The 17,133-nt window shown below is 43.2% G+C and overlaps 1 protein-coding gene and 1 long non-coding RNA gene across 2 annotated transcripts in view; both read left to right on the forward strand.

Annotated features, from left to right (window-relative positions):
- LOC143715444 (uncharacterized) overlaps positions 1 to 17,133 on the forward strand; it is a 261,819-nt gene that overhangs the window by 185,702 nt on the left and 58,984 nt on the right. Inside the window, exon 1 of the mRNA XM_077207255.1 lies at positions 2,641 to 2,922. Within this exon, the coding sequence (XP_077063370.1) occupies positions 2,838 to 2,922 (85 nt within the window). The 5' untranslated portion in view covers positions 2,641 to 2,837. Of the gene's footprint in view, positions 2,923 to 17,133 lie in introns of the transcript that reaches the window.
- Positions 1 to 17,133, forward strand: part of LOC143715731 (uncharacterized) — a 436,623-nt gene that overhangs the window by 42,108 nt on the left and 377,382 nt on the right. The window lies entirely within an intron of this gene.

Raw genomic sequence — 17,133 nt, forward strand, 5'->3', positions numbered from 1 at the left:
TGATGGAGGGTCTCATAAGGGCAGGTGGAGAGATGGAGGGTCTCATCAGGGCCGGTGGAGTGATGGAGGGTCTCATAAGGGCCGGTGCAGTAATGGAGGCTCTTAAGGGCAGGTGGAGTAATGGAGGGTCTCTTAAGGGCAGGTGTAGTGATGGAGGGTCTCATCAGGGCCAGTGGAGTGATGGAGGGTCTCATAAGGGCAGGTGAGGAGAAGGAGGGTCTCATAAGGGCAGGTGGAGAGATGGAGGGTCTCATCAGGGCCGGTGGAGTGATGGAAGGGCTCATAAGGGTAGGTGGAGCTCCAATTGGAAAAAAAACCTCCAATTGGGATTGCTCCGATCTGTGCTCGATTGCTCCTGTCTGCCTTGCTGCTGCTGGTTTGGTTTGCGTCTGTAAGCCTCGTATATCTCTGTTTTGAATCATTATTTACTAGCATTTCCTGTTGTTTATACTGCTAAATATAACTTAATATCACAAATGAACTTTACATTGCTAGCTTCAATCTAAATCGTTGCTAGCATAACATGCTAGTAATTCGCAACTTGATCCTACAGAATTAGTCAATTACAGGCCGATCTCGAATCTACCTTTTCTGTCGAAGGTACTAGAAAAGGTAGTATCTTCACAACTATGTTCCTTTTTAGAAAGAAATGTTATCTGTGAGAATTTTCAATCAGGACCATATCATAGTACTGAGACAGCTCACACTAGAGTCACAAATGATTTGCTCTTATCATCTGATCGTGGTTGAATCTCTCTATTAGTGCTACTCGATCTTATTGTTGCATTTGATACTATCGACAACAACATTCTTTTAAATAGACTCAAAAATTAGGTTGGCATTAGTCGAATTGCATTAGCATGGTTTAAATCATACTTATCTGACCGTTATCAGTTTGTAGCAGTATATGAAGAGATGTCTTATCAGTCAAATGTTCAGTTTGGTGTACCACAAGGCTCAGTTCTAGGACTGTTGCTGTTCACTCTGTACATGCTACCTTTAAGAGATATCATTAGGAAGCATGGCAGTAGTTTTCACTGTTATGCTGATGATACTCAGCCCTATATTTCTTCACGCCCTGACGAAACTTACCAATCCACAAAATTAACGGAATGCATAGCTGATATAAAAAACTGGATGACTAGTAATTTCCTACTACTTAATTCTGAAAAAAACAGAGATTCTAATTATTGGACAAAAAACTTCCACACGTAATAACGTAGAATCCCGTCTACCACTTGATGGCTGCTCTGTCAAGTCTTCGTTGTCAGTTAGGAACCTGGATCTGCTCTTTGATACCAATCTTTCATTTGTAAGTCACGTTTCTAGTATCTGTAAAATTGCATTTTTTCATCTTAAAAATATATCTAAATTACGTCATGTGCTCTCAATGAAAAATGCAGAACAATTGGTTAATGCATTCATGACATCAAGGCTAGATTATTGTAATGCTCTTATGGGTGGTTGCCCTGTATGCTTAATAAACAAACTACAGCTGGTCCAAAATGCAGCAGCTAGAGTTCTTACCAGAACCAGGAAGTATGACCATATTAGCCCGGTTCTGTCAACACTGCATTGGCTCCCTATTAAACATCGTATACATTTTAAAACATTGCTGATTACTTACGAAGCACTAAATGGTCGAGCTCCCCTGTACTTGAGCGAGCTCTTAACGCATTATAGTCCTTCAAGTCTATTGCGATCTCAAAATTCTGGCCAGTTGATAATACCTAGAATATCAAAATCGACTGCTGGCGGTAGATCATTTTCCTATTTAGCACCAAAACTTTGGAACAATCTTCCTAACATTGTCCGGGAAGCAGACAGTTCAAGTCAGTTCAAATCTAAACCAAAAACAGATCTCTTTGGCTTAGCATACACATAACACATTATAGACTTCTATAATTCAATGTTAGGCTGCATAGTTTAGATCAGCCTGAACCGGGAACACATCCCATAAATCCTGGTGTACTTTGTACATCATGAGAAGGATGGTGTCTACGCTAATATTAGTCTCTCTGTTTATCCCGAGGTTTAACGCAGTCCTCCGGATCCAATCCGTATCCGGATCTGATGAAGGACCTGCGTCTTGACACGACGACAACGCAGTGCTCAAGTGTCACTAGTCTCTCCCTTGTGAAGGCCTCCTTCCCTTTACCTCTGTACAGATAAAACGTTGTCAGGATAATTTCGATTCACGTGGCTACATGGAAGTGATAAAAAATTCTCAGAACCACCAGGCACTGTTTTATGCAAATGAGCGGCCGGATCGCATTAAAGGGTTTCTGTTAGAATGGTGTCGTGTTAGCGGCCCATAACTGATATTTAACATAAATATAATATAAATAAATAATAATATTTAATAAACAGATCTCACTTGTTATCTGTTATTAAATAAGGGTTCACATGAAAATTCACATTTATCCTCCTTGAACTCATTTTAACGACTGAATGTTTTAATGTTTCAGACCCAATGGAAGTGAAAGAGCAAAGACAAAAGCTGAAGTTAAAGGTGATGATGCTGTAGTTTGTTTCAGCCTGTTGACACCAATAAAACGATTTAATGTGCCAATTTACTGAAGATCTCAGACATCACCATAATGAATCAGCTGAAAACAGGGAACTTTTGGAGACAGGCTTTTCAGCAGCTCAGTTAAACATGATGGCCCTGTACTTTTTAAATGCAGATTGGATAAAAACACGGTGATCACAGTTCACACCTGCAGTGAAGCCCCTCCCACAACAATTCACCAATAAATACTGGTAATATTCCCATCATCCTACAAGAGAAGGACAAACTCCAGGAGTAGCAGCTGAAATCTGTGTGTCTGTTAAAGATGGAGTTTATTAAAGAGGAGATTGAAGACATGAGTGATCCAGAACCATCCAGAATAAAACATGAAGATACTGAGGAACAAACAGGTTGGTGTCCATTCTTGATTCTTCATTGTTGACTGCTTTGGTTGATGTGAATTAATAAGCAGTATATGGATGATAAATGATATGTAATACATCAAAATGGTCATAACCTTGTATATAGCAGTTGTCAAACATATTTTTACTATATTAACAAGTGAATGACAGAACAAAAGGTGAAAGATCTGATCTCTGTTGCTTTCTGTTAATAATAAGGGTTCACTTGAACTGATTCTAACTTGATGTGTATTTTAGACCAGGTTAGAGTGAAAGAGCAAAGACAAGAACTGAATGAAGTGGAGGAGGAACATCGTAACTTTACAATTCAGAAAACAAAATCCAAAAAGACGCACACCTTCACTCAGTGTGGAAAGAGTTTCACACACAAAGAAAACCTTAACAAACACATGAGAATTCACACTGGAGAGAAACCGTATACATGCACTCAGTGTGGAAAGAGTTTTACTTGTTGATCAGGTCTCAGTTATCATCTCCACATTCACTCTGGAGAAAAAAAACATTTAACTGTGATCAGTGTAGTAAAGATTTTATTTCATCATCAAATCTAAAAAAAACACCTTAAAGTTCATTCAGATGAGAAGCCCTATGTGTGTTCTCTCTGTGGAAAAAGTTTTTCAAGGCTAGACAGTTTTAAACTGCACCAGAAAACACAATGATGTTAGAGATTATGTGTGTTTGGACTGTGGGAAGAGCCTTACTGCACCTAGTCATCTGAAAAAGCACCAAAGAGTTCATACGGGAGAAAAACCTTACAATTGCTCATATTGTGACAAGAGTTTCACTCAGTCTACACACCTGAAATCACACGAGCGAGTTCATACTGGAGAAAAGCTGTACGACTGTACTCAGTGTGAGAAGAGTTTCACCCAATCAAGTAGTCTTGGGACTCATATTAGAAAGCATTGTTCTGTGTCACAGTGAGCAAATGTTTTGTTAGATTCACATAAAGTAAATGTCTAGTTGGTTAACTAATAAACTAGTGTTGCTGTGAAATGCCACAAGATTTGTGTTTTATATGTTAGAGAACAAGAAAGAAAATGAGTGAAAATGATTTTGATTGAATCCTTACTCTAAGAAATACCAAAATTAAAAGAGACTGGAAACAAATGTAGAAAAACAACAACAATCAGTTATTTGTTAATATATGAAACGATTCCATGAATATGATCATTTTTTTTTACATTTGTTTTAGTTACATAAAGCCTGTTATTACAAACAGAAGTATGTACAATAACGTACATCTGTACAATAACAACAAATAAAAGGACCATTTACTAACAATGTGTGATTTTGTAAGTAAAAGGTTTCTACAGATCCAATAATTAAAATAAACTGAGAATCAGATAAATCAAACGTATAGTGAAATAAACTTTAATTCTGGGACGTTAGTTTTGTGGAAGTTGTTTGAAAAAAAACAACAAAAACGTCCTGTGGCCTGTTGCACAAAGCAGGTTTCAGTTGCTAACAGGTAAAGTTTGAGATTAGTTTGAGCAAACTCTGGCTTTTTCGGGCTCAACAAAGTGGATTAGTTTTTAGTTGTTTTTCATCACCATGGTAACTTGCGCTACACGGCTAACCTGTTCTGGAGACGGTTTTATTCTGCGTTAGAGATTTTAGAGACCAAAACTGGACCAATCGGTGCAGTGACATCATGTATCTGATACAATAAAGCCACTCCCCCTTTATCTCTCACTCCAAATCAATAAGATCTGATATTTGATAGACAGATCTCACTTGTTTTCCGTTATTAAATCAGGGCTCACTTGAAAATTAACATTTATCCTCCATAACTAATTCTAACAAAAATAAACAATTTGTAAACAAATACGAGTTTAATCAAACACAAAAATATACAAAATTCGTGTTGGATCCTGCATCCTATGATATTAAACCTTTATCTTGTGTTACCTGAATCGTTTAATCACAAGTTTTATCCATAAATGACAGACAAGATGGTAAGAAACCGGTTTCTCCCTTATTTCCTTTATGTGAACCAGTTCAAGTTCAATCTTACGTCACAACAAGTGTGCGTAACCATTAAAGAAACAGAACAGAAATGATACATAAAAAACATAGGAACTTATACTGAAATATATAAACATAGGAAATATCAGAATTGCCTCTCAAAGAAAGTTACAAAAATTATACTTTCAGTTATTACCTGCTAAATCCACTCTAAGCAAACAATAATAATATACACATTATGGATGCAAGTACAGTGCGACTGTTGGACATCCACCTGGTCAAATTAAATCCTCCTGATGTAATGGATCACAGAGACGGATGTAATAGCAAAGACTCTTTATTAACGTGTACAAACACACGTAGATCAGACACAAAAACACAGGGAATAGTTCTCCAAACAGGTGCAGGTCAAGCGATCAGCGCTAGATGGAAGGTGACACAGGGACTTCGGTGAGCGACTGGTGCTGGTGATCTCCCGTGAAGACCCAGTGCAGTGCTTGGTATTCCAGTGCAGGTGAAGAATCCAGATGAAACGAAAAACACAGGGAATCCACGATCCAACACGAACACGATCCAACACAAACACAGGAACACACCGGGGAAACCACAACGATCTGACAACATGAGACACCAGTTACTGAACTTATAAAGGGACAAACGGATTGAAACCAGCTGGCGCTGCTGATCAGCAGTGATCAGTGACCACGCCCACAGACACACACACACACACACAAACAACCGCACGCGAGACGAGAGAGAGACAGTGAATTTATAAACCGTGACAGTACCCTCTCCCCTAGGAACGCCTCCTGGCGTTCCCCGATGGCCTTACCTGTCGATTGTAATCATCGATAAGGGAGTGATCCAGAATGTCTCTAGCAGGAACCCAACTTCTCTCCTCCGGACCGTAACCCTCCCAGTCCACCAGGTACTGAAATCCGCGTCCCCTCCTTCTCGAGTCCAGAATACGATTAACCGAATACGTTGGTTCCCCATCTACGAGACGCGGCGGGGGGGGGGGGGGGGGACCGGAACTGGCGGATTAATTCGTGAATGAAACACGGGTTTGATTTTTGACACATGGAAGGCGGGATGAATTCTCCTGTACACAGGAGGAAGTTTGAGGCGGACTGCCACCGGACTAATGATTTTGGTAACAGGGAACGGGCCGATAAATTTGGGAGCAAGTTTATTAGATACGGACCGGAGAGGAATGTTCTTAGTAGAAAGCCACACCTTTTGACCCACGACGTATACGGGAGGCTTCGACCGGTGGCGATCGGCTTTAGCCTTAGTAGGTGCCCCCACTTGAAGAAGAGTCTCACGGGCTCTTCTCCAAGTGTGGAGACACCTCTGGACGAAGGCGTGAGCGGAGGGGACCGCGACCTCGGATTCTGTACTAGCAAAAACTGGTGGCTGGTAACCTAAACTACATTCAAACGGAGTGAGGCCCGTGGCTGACACTGGCAATGAATTGTGGGCATACTCCACAATAGAGAGTTGCTGACTCCAGGATGAAGGATTCCTGGAAACCAGACATCGCAACACTCTCTCCAAATCTTGGTTGGCTCTCTCGGTCTGACCATTGCTTTGGGGGTGAAAACCCGAAGAAAGACTGACAGTCGCCCCCAGTAATTTACAAAACTCTTGCCAAAATTTGGACACAAATTGGGGACCCCTGTCGGAGACCACGTCCGTCGGGAGGCCATGTAAGCGAAAGACGTGATCTACGACAGTTACCGCTGTCTCCTTGGCAGAGGGTAATTTAGGCAAGGGAATAAAATGGGCCGCTTTCGAGAACCGGTCCACGACAGTCAAAACGACCGTCTTGCCCTGGGAGGGCGGGAGGGCGGTAATAAAATCTAGCGCGATGTGGGACCAGGGTCTCGAAGGGACAGACAGCGGTTGGAGTAACCCATCTGGGGGTCGATTGGAAGTCTTACCAGTGGCACAGTCCGAGCAAGCCAAAACAAAACTGTGGATGTCACGAGCCATCAATGGCCACCAGAATCGTTGTTTGACCCAAAAACTGGTGCGATTGACCCCAGGATGACAAGCTACACTGGAGCAATGACCCCACCGGATGACGTCGGACCGATACCCCTCCGGCACAAATAACCGATTCGGTGGGCAATCGGGCGGAGGCGTTACCCCTTCAAATGCCTTCATGACCTTCGATTCGACCTCCCATCTGAGAGTGGAGACCACTAATGTCTCAGGTAAAATACACTCGGGAGTAGCCGGGCGTTCGGATTGGTCAAAAATACGAGATAAGGAATCGGGTTTGATGTTCTTAGAACCCGGACGGTACGAGAGAGAAAAGTCAAAACGTCCGAAAAAAAAGTGCCCACCGAGCCTGCCTAGAGTTAAGTCTAGAGCGTTGGGAGAGAACTGCTCCTACCCCCACCTCTGACGCGTCGACCTCCACCACGAACTGACGTGATGAATCAGGGGCAACGAGGATGGGAGCCGAACTGAAGCGGCTCTTGAGTTTGGTAAATGCAGCTTCGGCTGCATCAGACCACCTGAACGTCGTTCTGGAGGAGGTCAAGGCAGTCAGAAGTGAGGCTAGCTGGCTGAAGTTGCGAATAAAACGCCGATAAAAATTGGCAAACCCCAGAAACCTCTGTAGGGCCTTACGGGAATCTGGACTAGGCCAATCTATCACAGCCTTAACTTTGTCAGGATCCATACGCATTCCCTCAGATGAGACGATGTACCCTAGGAAAGGAACAGACTGTGCATGAAAAACGCATTTCTCCGCCTTGACAAAAAGCCCATTCTCTAGCAACCTCTGAAGCATTCGTCTGACGTGCTGAACGTGTTCCTGGAGAGAAGATGAAAAAATCAAAATGTCATCCAGGTAGACATAAATGAATTGGTCAACCATATCTCTCAGCACGTCATTGACGAGCGCCTGGAAGACCGCTGGGGAGTTGGACAGCCCGAAAGGCATGACCAAATATTCAAAGTGCCCCCTAGGGGTATTGAACGCGGTCTTCCATTCATCGCCCTTCCTTATGCGAACCAAATGATAAGCGTTACATAAATCCAATTTTGTCAAAATGGATGCTCCCTGTAACCGCTCAAAGGCTGAAGACATCAATGGCAAAGGATAAGTATTCTTTACCGTGATGTTGTTCAACCCCCGGTAATCAATACACGGTCGCAGAGATCCATCCTTCTTTCCCACAAAAAAGAACCCCGCCCCCGCTGGAGATGAGGAAGGTCTAATGAATTTGGAAGCTAGAGAATCAGAAATATATTTCTCCATAGCCTCCCTCTCTGGAACAGAAAGTGAATATAACTTGCCTTTAGGCGGAGACTGACCTGGCACTAAATCTATGGCACAGTCATAAGGACGATGAGGAGGAAGAGAAGCAGCCCGAGACTTACTGAACACTTCCTTCAGATCCTGGTACTCCTCGGGCACGGTAGACAAATTCACCGCCTCCTCCTGAAACAGACACAGGAACAGACGAACACGCTGACACAAGACATGACTCATGACACACATTACTCCACATGGAAACAGATTTGTGACCCCAATCGACTCTGGGATTGTGTTGCCGTAACCAAGGGTGACCCAGCACCACGGGTGCCAGTGGAGAGTCCATGAGTAGAAACGTGATAGTCTCCGTGTGGTTGCCAGATGTTATGAGTGTGATGGGTTCGGTAGTGTGAGAAATATGGGGAAGTTGTTGTCCATTGAGAGCATTAACGGAAATGGTGTGTGTGAGCCTCGAGATGGGAAGATGAAGACGTTGAGCCAGTCCAGAGTCCAAAAAATTACCTTCCGCTCCCGAATCCACCAAAGGCTCAGTGTCGTGCATGTGAGTCGCCCACCTTAGTCTTACCGGAAGGAGAGTAGATGATGATGGTGATGATGAGGTCTTCCCAGCGGAGATCCCACCCGATAGTAGCCTCAATGTTACTACCGGGCTTGATCTTTTACCGGGCAGGCGAAGATGAAGTGGCCCGCTTTCCCACAGTACAGACAAAGTCCCTGGGATCTCCGCCGTTCTCTCTCCTCCCGGGAAAGCCGAGCTCTGCCCACCTGCATGGGTTCAGAATCGGAAGCTGGGCTGACCGTGTCCAGATTGTCGACGCGCAGGGTCTCCATGCCGCGAAACGGGTTCCTCTGCTGGAAGCGGCCCATGCGATCCAGTCGTGCGTCAACTCTTAATGCCAGTTCGATCAGTCCATTAAGGTTAGTGGGAAGGTCCAGCATATATATCTCCCTCTGGACACGATCAGCCAACCCATGCAGGAATCGGTCCCACTGGGCCTCCTCGTTCCAACGGCACTCTGCAGCCAGGGTGCGGAACTGAATGGAATATTCCGACACCGAGCCATTACCTTGGCGGAGATCAGCGAGTAGTCTGGCCGCCTCCCTACCCGCTACCGCCCGATCGAACACACGTCTCATCTCCTCGGAGAGTGCCAGGAACGAGGTGCAGCATGGGTCTTGGTTTTCCCACACCGCCGTTCCCCAAAGAGCCGCCCTCCCAGACAACAGGGTGAGAACGAAGGCCACCTTCGTCTGTTCCTGGCTGAACGTCAGTGGCTGTAACGAGAAATACATCGAGCACCGAGTCAAAAAGGCTCTACAGTACTCTGGTTCACATGCATAGCCCTCAGGCGTAGGAAGACGAGGTTCACGTTGCTGGTGCGGCTCCGGTGGAATGGGTTGAACAGGCGGTGTGGGTGGCGCAGTGGGAAATCTGAGTTGTTGAAATTGCTGGGTGAGCTCGGACACCTGTGTCACGAGCGCTTGAATCGCCCGACCTGAATTGGCGATGGTCTCCTCTTGAGAATCCATCCTCGAGATGCTTCGAGCGGCGAATTCGTCCCAAGTCGTGGTCTCTGCTACATCCATGATGGTGGTCAGATTGTTCTGTAATGGATCACAGAGACGGATGTAATAGCAAAGACTCTTTATTAACGTGTACAAACACACGTAGATCAGACACATAAACACAGGGAATAGTTCTCGAAACAGGTGCAGGTCAAGCGATCAGCGCTAGATGGAAGGTGACACAGGGACCTCGGTGAGCGACTGGTGCTGGTGATCTCCCGTGAAGACCCAGTGCAGTGCTTGGTATTCCAGTGCAGGTGAAGAATCCAGATGAAACGAAAAACACAGGGAATCCACGATCCAACACGAACACGATCCAACACGAACACTATCCAACACAAACACATGAACACACCGGGGAAACCACAACGATCTGACAACATGAGACACCAGTTACTGAACTTATAAAGGGACAAACGGATTGAAACCAGCTGGCGCTGCTGATCAGCAGTGATCAGTGACCACGCCCACAGACACACACACACACACAAACAACCGCACGCGAGACGAGAGAGAGACAGTGAATTTATAAACCGTGACACCTGATGCACACATCTCCCTTAATTCATGTATTAGAGCTATACCCTGCTGTTCAGTAACCACATACGTCAAACAGTCTGAATTACCTCTGATCTGTGCTGTACACTGTTGTCTTTTGCACAGCTTTGCAGAGCGTAGATTGCACAAACTGGAGAGGATGTAGCACCAAATGAGTGATCAGTCATTCTGTATTCCACCATTTCCTATGCAGATAAGTTTCCTAAACTTAGGCCTTTAGGCCACCAAATGAATCTTAACAGGTCTTTGTCTTTAGCAGGAACTCAGACCCGAGGAAACATCCCCTCTACATCTGCTGCAAGGGCAATCGGCTTATGTCTGAATCTCATCAGCACACCAATGGGAGAATTATTCAAGTGGAGTCCTTGCAACAGTTCAGAGTTGAGTGATTTTCCTTGATAGATAATTGCGCAGTCAAACATCACTCAAAGTTTATGTTTCTGTGGGTGATACACTGCGTGGTGTGGGATGTACCAGATTCCAAATTCCACTTGCAGGAATTTTCTCAGCATGACCTTTGAGTAAAATGTCCTCCATGAAACTACAATAGTCCTTGTGGAAAGCTGAATTTCTTTTGAATTTCATTTTTAGAAATCGAGTGTGCAGAGAAGCAACAACATAATTGTTGGGAAACACTAAGTCCTTTTTTTTCAATGGAAGGTCAATGCAGTAATGTCCATCAACAAGCCCGGACTGTGATACAGACTCCAAAAACTGTCTATCTTCAATGGACATTTCTAAATTTTCAGCTGGTTTACATTCAGGAAAATCATAACTTTTTGCTGTTGAATTAAGTTCTCCAGGCTTACCACTGAAATCCTGTTTGCCATCACCTGTGGCCATACTGTGTTTCTGTTAGATTGGATGTTCCCTATTTCCAAAGGTCCATTTACAATCCAGCCCAGGATGGTCTTGACAGCATAAGGGTCATCTTCTCTGCTACTGATGACTTTCCATGGCTCAAGAATCTTGGGTACATTTGTTCCTATTAGTAAGCCGATGCATGCATCAATCTGAGGAAGATGAACCTCCTCAAGGTATTTCCATTTCTTAACATCCTTCTGTTGTGGAATGTTTTCTCTTTTAACTGAAATCTCTTTTTGTGAGAACACCTGAGGGAGATCACCAAAATTTTTCTCATTCAGTCCTCTTATTTCCAATTCGGTGAAAACGGGTACTTACAGAACTTTTGTGTCCCATGGTACGCCGCAGGGTGTTTGTTTTCCTACCAGTTAGCTTTAATTCCTTCATTAGCAGTTCTGTGCAAAATGTGGCAAAACTTCCTGGGTCGAAGAAGGCGTAGGTTGTAACCTCATGATCACTTTTTTTACTCTAACTGGTACAATGGCCAAAGAGCACACTAAATGACCAGGCCCAGTAAACCAAAGTTTCGCTGGCTACGTTACATGACTCTGTGACAGTTATGGAGCTGTCTCTATTTTGAGACACTAGAAGCACTGGTTTTTCTGGGAGATGAAGTATGGTTTGATGCTTTAGTGAGCACTTTTGACAAGTAAGTCTTTGCACACAACCTGTACTCGTGTGACCTGGTAATAAGCAACCATAGCAAAAGCACTTAGATTTCAGAAAGTCAAGTTTTTCTTTCTGAGGCTTATGCTTCAGAACGTTGCAAACATCCAATCCATGGTCTTCATTACAGCATAAGCAGAGGGGATCCATGGCTTGCTTTTTCTCCATCCTTTTCCTTTGTTCTTTGTTTTTTGAGTTCCGGAACAGGTTTCAAACTTGTTGCAAATGTATGTGGTTTTTCTTTCTTTAACCTGAAAGCTACCTGATTTGTTTGGTTTGAATTTGAGATTGTCTTGTGCCATTTTGGATGTGTAACAATATTTGCCTGTTTGTCTACAAAACTGACCAAGTCAGAGAATCTTGCTTTCATGCCAGTCCTTTCTTGAAGCTCACAGGCGACTACTCTCCACTTTTCTCTCAGTTTGAAAGGAAGTTTTGATACAATCGCTCGCATGTTGCTTGGACTGTACATTTCCTAAACGTATTCCACACTATCAACAGTGTTGCGACTACCATTAAGGAAAAGAGAAAAATCTTTTAAGGCTTTGTTATCCTCATTGCCAAAATGTTGGTAGAGTAGTCTCTTGGCCTCTTTGTAGCCCTTTTCAGAAGACATATGTTGACAGCTGCGTACCAGTACCTTTGGTTGGCCTGTTGTGAACTGCTCTAGGAAGTACAATCCGTCTTTGTTATTTGTTGTCTTAATCTCTACTCCATGTTCAAAAGCTCGAATGAAGAATGTAAATTCAAGCGGGTCTCCACTAAAGACTGGAATATCCATAGGCGGGAGAGTAGATAAAGACTGCTGTTTTATAAAAATCTCAGCAATGTCATTTTGACCTTGCATGATGTTGAACCAGCTTCCTGTATCAACATGTGAAGGAATGCTCACATCTGTCCTTGATGGCTGTGATTCAGCGAAATCCTGTTGCCCATCACTGACTATTGGAACATCAGCGTCAGGTGCTAACTCACTAAAATATATTTTTTTGTCGTACTACTTTATCAGATGTAGCTTTATAGTCCCTGTAAAGGCAATTCTAAAAAAAAAATTCTAAACACATTATAAATATTAGAAATGTATTGCTAAACATATTACAAAGACTGTGATCAGTGCAGTACTGGATTGTGGAGTTAGATCGTTAAACAGTTTTTCACCATTGCTGTGTTCCGGATTTTTGGGCGGGGCTAAAACGGGGTCTTGATGACGCACTGCAGTGCCTGAGCTCCTGGACACGCCCCTACTTGATGACGCACTGGAGCCACTGAGGCCGGCCCCTCCCCTAATCGCGAGTTACTGTCAGTACTACTAGTTACTACAGTCTACAGTTTGCTAGCTAGCTATGCCTTTGTCACGGAAATGCGAACTACCTGGTTGCGATCACATACAAAACAGATCGGTGTCCTTATTTAAATTTCCGAAAAACTATCACATCAAGAAGAGGTGGATTAATTTTCTGAAGAGCCAGCTTGATGGAGAGCTGAGGATCACCGCCAAAACCCGCCTCTGTAGTGATCATTTTACATGGGATAGTTTTATAAACTTTCGTCGGAAACAACTGGGATTCACTGATAATCCGCTGTTACTAGTGAATGGGGCCGAACCGACTTTCTCCCGCCTCGGCCTTCATCCTCCCGTCGTGCCGACATCATAGGCAGCGCTTGCCAACCGTGCGAGCATCCATTCCGGTTGTAGTTGAGTGTGGCGACGGCAGCTTTCCCGAGAGTGGGCGTGGTTTCAGCGCAGCCACGCCCCCAGCGTTTGAGAGCAGAGACTACTGCTAATTAGCTTATTTTATGTACTTGCCGGCTTTTTACCATTAAAATTTGGCTGGGTGGCTAATAACACATTTTTCTGTGGTGTGACAAACTCAGAACACATACTTAATTTTGACTTTACAGGGACTTTAAGGTTTTCTGCAGTTGTGTCTCCCTTTGCGCCTCTCTCAGATGCATTAGAAACACTACAAGCTGGTTCATACATGGACAAAACCTGAAGTTGGGCTTCAGCAATATTCAGCAATAGTTGGGCTTCAATAGGCTTCAGTTGACGTATAGTTTGGAGCTCTTATTTGTCTTTCTTTGCTTTGAGCTCAGCTTCCTCCCTCTCAAGCTCTTGTTTCTGCTTCAAAAGCATTATTCGTGCCAACAGCTCTGCCCTTTCAGTTTCAATTTTCAGCCTAGAAGAAACGGTAGATGAAACACCTGATGCCACCTGACTACCAGACTTTTTTCCAAAGAGAGGCATTTTTGAAGAAGAAATAACCAGAGGCACTGTCAGTACATACAACCTCTGAATCACATTGCTCTGTCTCTTTGTATTGGAGTTTAACTCTTTCAATCCAGTCATTGGCCTTGTCTACAAAGTGCTTAACTGCTTGAGACTTAGCTTCAAACCAGTGTAACTGATCCAAATATGACTCATCATCTGACATAAGTTCTCTGGTTGCATTATTAATGTCTTGGAATGAAATAAAGGACTGTGCAAACTCACCATTTATGTATTACACAGTGTCAACATTACCAGAGACCTCAAGCAAAGATTCAATTTCTCTCATTGGCCTTATTAAATGTCCCGGCTTGGCTCTTCTAGTTCTCATTAACTGGTTAAGGTGTTCCTCTTGTGCTTTAACAGTCATCTTCAGCACTCTTTTAGAGGTCGCATTCAATTCCTTTGTTTACATAGTAATCAATGTTCGTGTTCAAAGCGTGCATTGCATTCCTCATGAAAGCAGATCAGATCGCCCTCTTGCGCTGCTGAGTGAAGGCGTAAACATGGCGGGTCCATGACACAGCAAAGTTCAATAATATCCAAAGTCAAATAATATCCCAAAAACGTCCAAAAAGACTGTGAAAGTTCACCAAGGTCCAATATTTAAATCTGTAGAGCGTGTAATCCAAATGTAGGGCTGTAATACTCGAGTCCGGTCTTGGACTCGAGTCCGGACTCGAGACCGTTTTTCTATGGTCTCGGCCTTGTCTCGGACTCGCTGGTATTCGGACTCGGACTTGTCTCGGTCTCGGCCACTGGTCTTGCCAAATATGGCTTTTGTTCTCAACCGAGTCCAGGTGTCTTCATTATGTTCCCAGTAAGCACACATAAAAGCCGTTTATTTGCGCGCCGTTTATTTGCTCTGGTGTGAGCCGCGATTGCGCCAGAACCCGCCAGATGTCGAGATAATTCAGCACGCGCACTCCCTGGAGTCTCAGGGGAGAAAGCGCCGCGTCAATGCACTTCGTAAATGTACGGGGTGGTAGGGACAGACCGAACAGCAGAACTGTGTATTGATAAGCCTGCCCCTCAAAGGCGAATCTCAAGAATGGCCTGTGATGAGGGGGCTATCTGGATGTGAAAGTGTGCGTCTTTCAGATCCACAGTGAAACATTGCTATTATGAGGTATCACCATATGTCATCATTCTGTTTTCTTTAGATTAGAAGATTGTATGATATCAGGGGAAATTTCTATACTTAAAATTCCTGGGTTTTGTGACACTGTTTTTGCTTTTATATCAACAAATAATAACCCAAAATGATTGTCTTGATAATGTCATGCATAAGAATTTTTTTTCCTGTCCTGGGATCAGTCTTGACTCGGACTCAAACCTTTTCGAATTCGGTCTTGTCTTGGACTCGAACCTCTTTGGACTTGGTCTTGACTTGGACTCGACTAGTCCTGGTCTTGGACTTGTCTTGGACTCGACAAAAGTGGTCTTGACTACAGCCCTATCCAAATGCCATCGGAGAATCTCAGCCGCGATAGTTTGTTATTTTTCAAATTATGCTCTCTGATGATGCGTGAATCACTCGCTAATCCTCTCGTTAAAAACAAAAATATTACTCATCTCTGAAGAAAAAGAGAAGTTTACCTACTTTATGTTGATGCAAAGTCCTAGGTTAACTTCACGCCTATTATAGAGGCAGAAAAAATGGGTTCTTATTCATCACTGGTCAGTAAAAAATCCAGAAACAAATGCAAGTTTGATCAAAAACAAAAATATACAAAATTTGTGTTGGATCCTGTATACTATGATATTAAACCTTTATCTTGCGTTACCTGAATCGTTTAAACACAAGTTTTATCCATAAATGAGGGACAAGACGGTAAGAAACCGGTTTCTCCCTTATTTCCTTTGCACGAACCAGTTCAAGCTCAATCTACCGTCACAAGTGTGCGTAACCATTAAAGAAACAGAACAGAAATTATACATAAAAAACATAGGAAATGATAATGAAATATATAAACACAGGAAATATCAGAATTTCCTCTCAAAGAAAGTTAAAAAAAATATATACTTTCAGTTATTACCTGCTAAATCCACTCTAAGCAAACAATAATAATATACACATTATTGACATATAAAATTAGCTCTTCATTCACATTTATCCTCCTTGAACTTATTTTTACAACTTAATATTTTAATGTGTTTATTTCAGACCAGATGGAGGTGAAAGAGCAAAGACAAGAACTGAAGTTAAAGGTGATGATGCTGTAGTTTGTTTCAGCCTGTTGACACCAATAAAACAATTTAATGTGCCAATTTACTGAAGATCTCAGACATCACCATAATGAATGAGCTGAAAACAGGGAACTTTTGGAGACAAAGAAGCTTTTCAGCAGCAGTTAAACATGATGGCCCTGTACTTTTTAAATGCAGATTGGATAAAAACACAGTGATCGCAGTTCACACCTGCAGTGAAGCCCCTCCCACAACAATTCACCAATAAATACTGGGAATATTCCCATCATCCTACAAGAGAAGGACAAACTCCAGGAGTAGCAGCTGAAATCTGTGTGACTGTTAAAGATGGAGTTTATTAAGGAGGAGATTGAAGACATGAGTGATCCAGAACCATCCAGAATAAAACATGAAGATACTGAGGAACAAACAGATTGGTGTACATTCTTGATTCTTCATTGTTGACTGCTTTGGTAGATATTAACAAGTGAATGACAGAACAAAAAATGAAAGATCTGATCTCTGTTGCTTTCTGCTATTAAATAAGGGTTCAAACTGTATTTCTGTGTATTTTAGACCAGGTGAGAGTGAAAGAGCAAAGACAAGAACGACTCAGGTTACTATTGTAACCATAGTTCCCTGAGAACAGGGAACGAGACGATGCGTCCATCGACGCCATGGGAACGTCCCCAGCGTGACTGCATCTGAAGCATCTATGTCAACTAGTCCAATGGAAAGAAGTGTCAGGTCTCATTCATCAGGTCTCTCCTGATCGGGGATCTCGAAGGGAGGACCGTCTAGGAGATGGATCAGGTCCGAAAACCAG

The sequence above is a fragment of the Siphateles boraxobius genome, unplaced genomic scaffold (genome assembly GCF_051911475.1).
Source record: "Siphateles boraxobius isolate OS27281-9 unplaced genomic scaffold, OSU_SipBor_1 6, whole genome shotgun sequence".
NCBI classification, from domain to species: domain Eukaryota; kingdom Metazoa; phylum Chordata; class Actinopteri; order Cypriniformes; family Leuciscidae; genus Siphateles; species Siphateles boraxobius.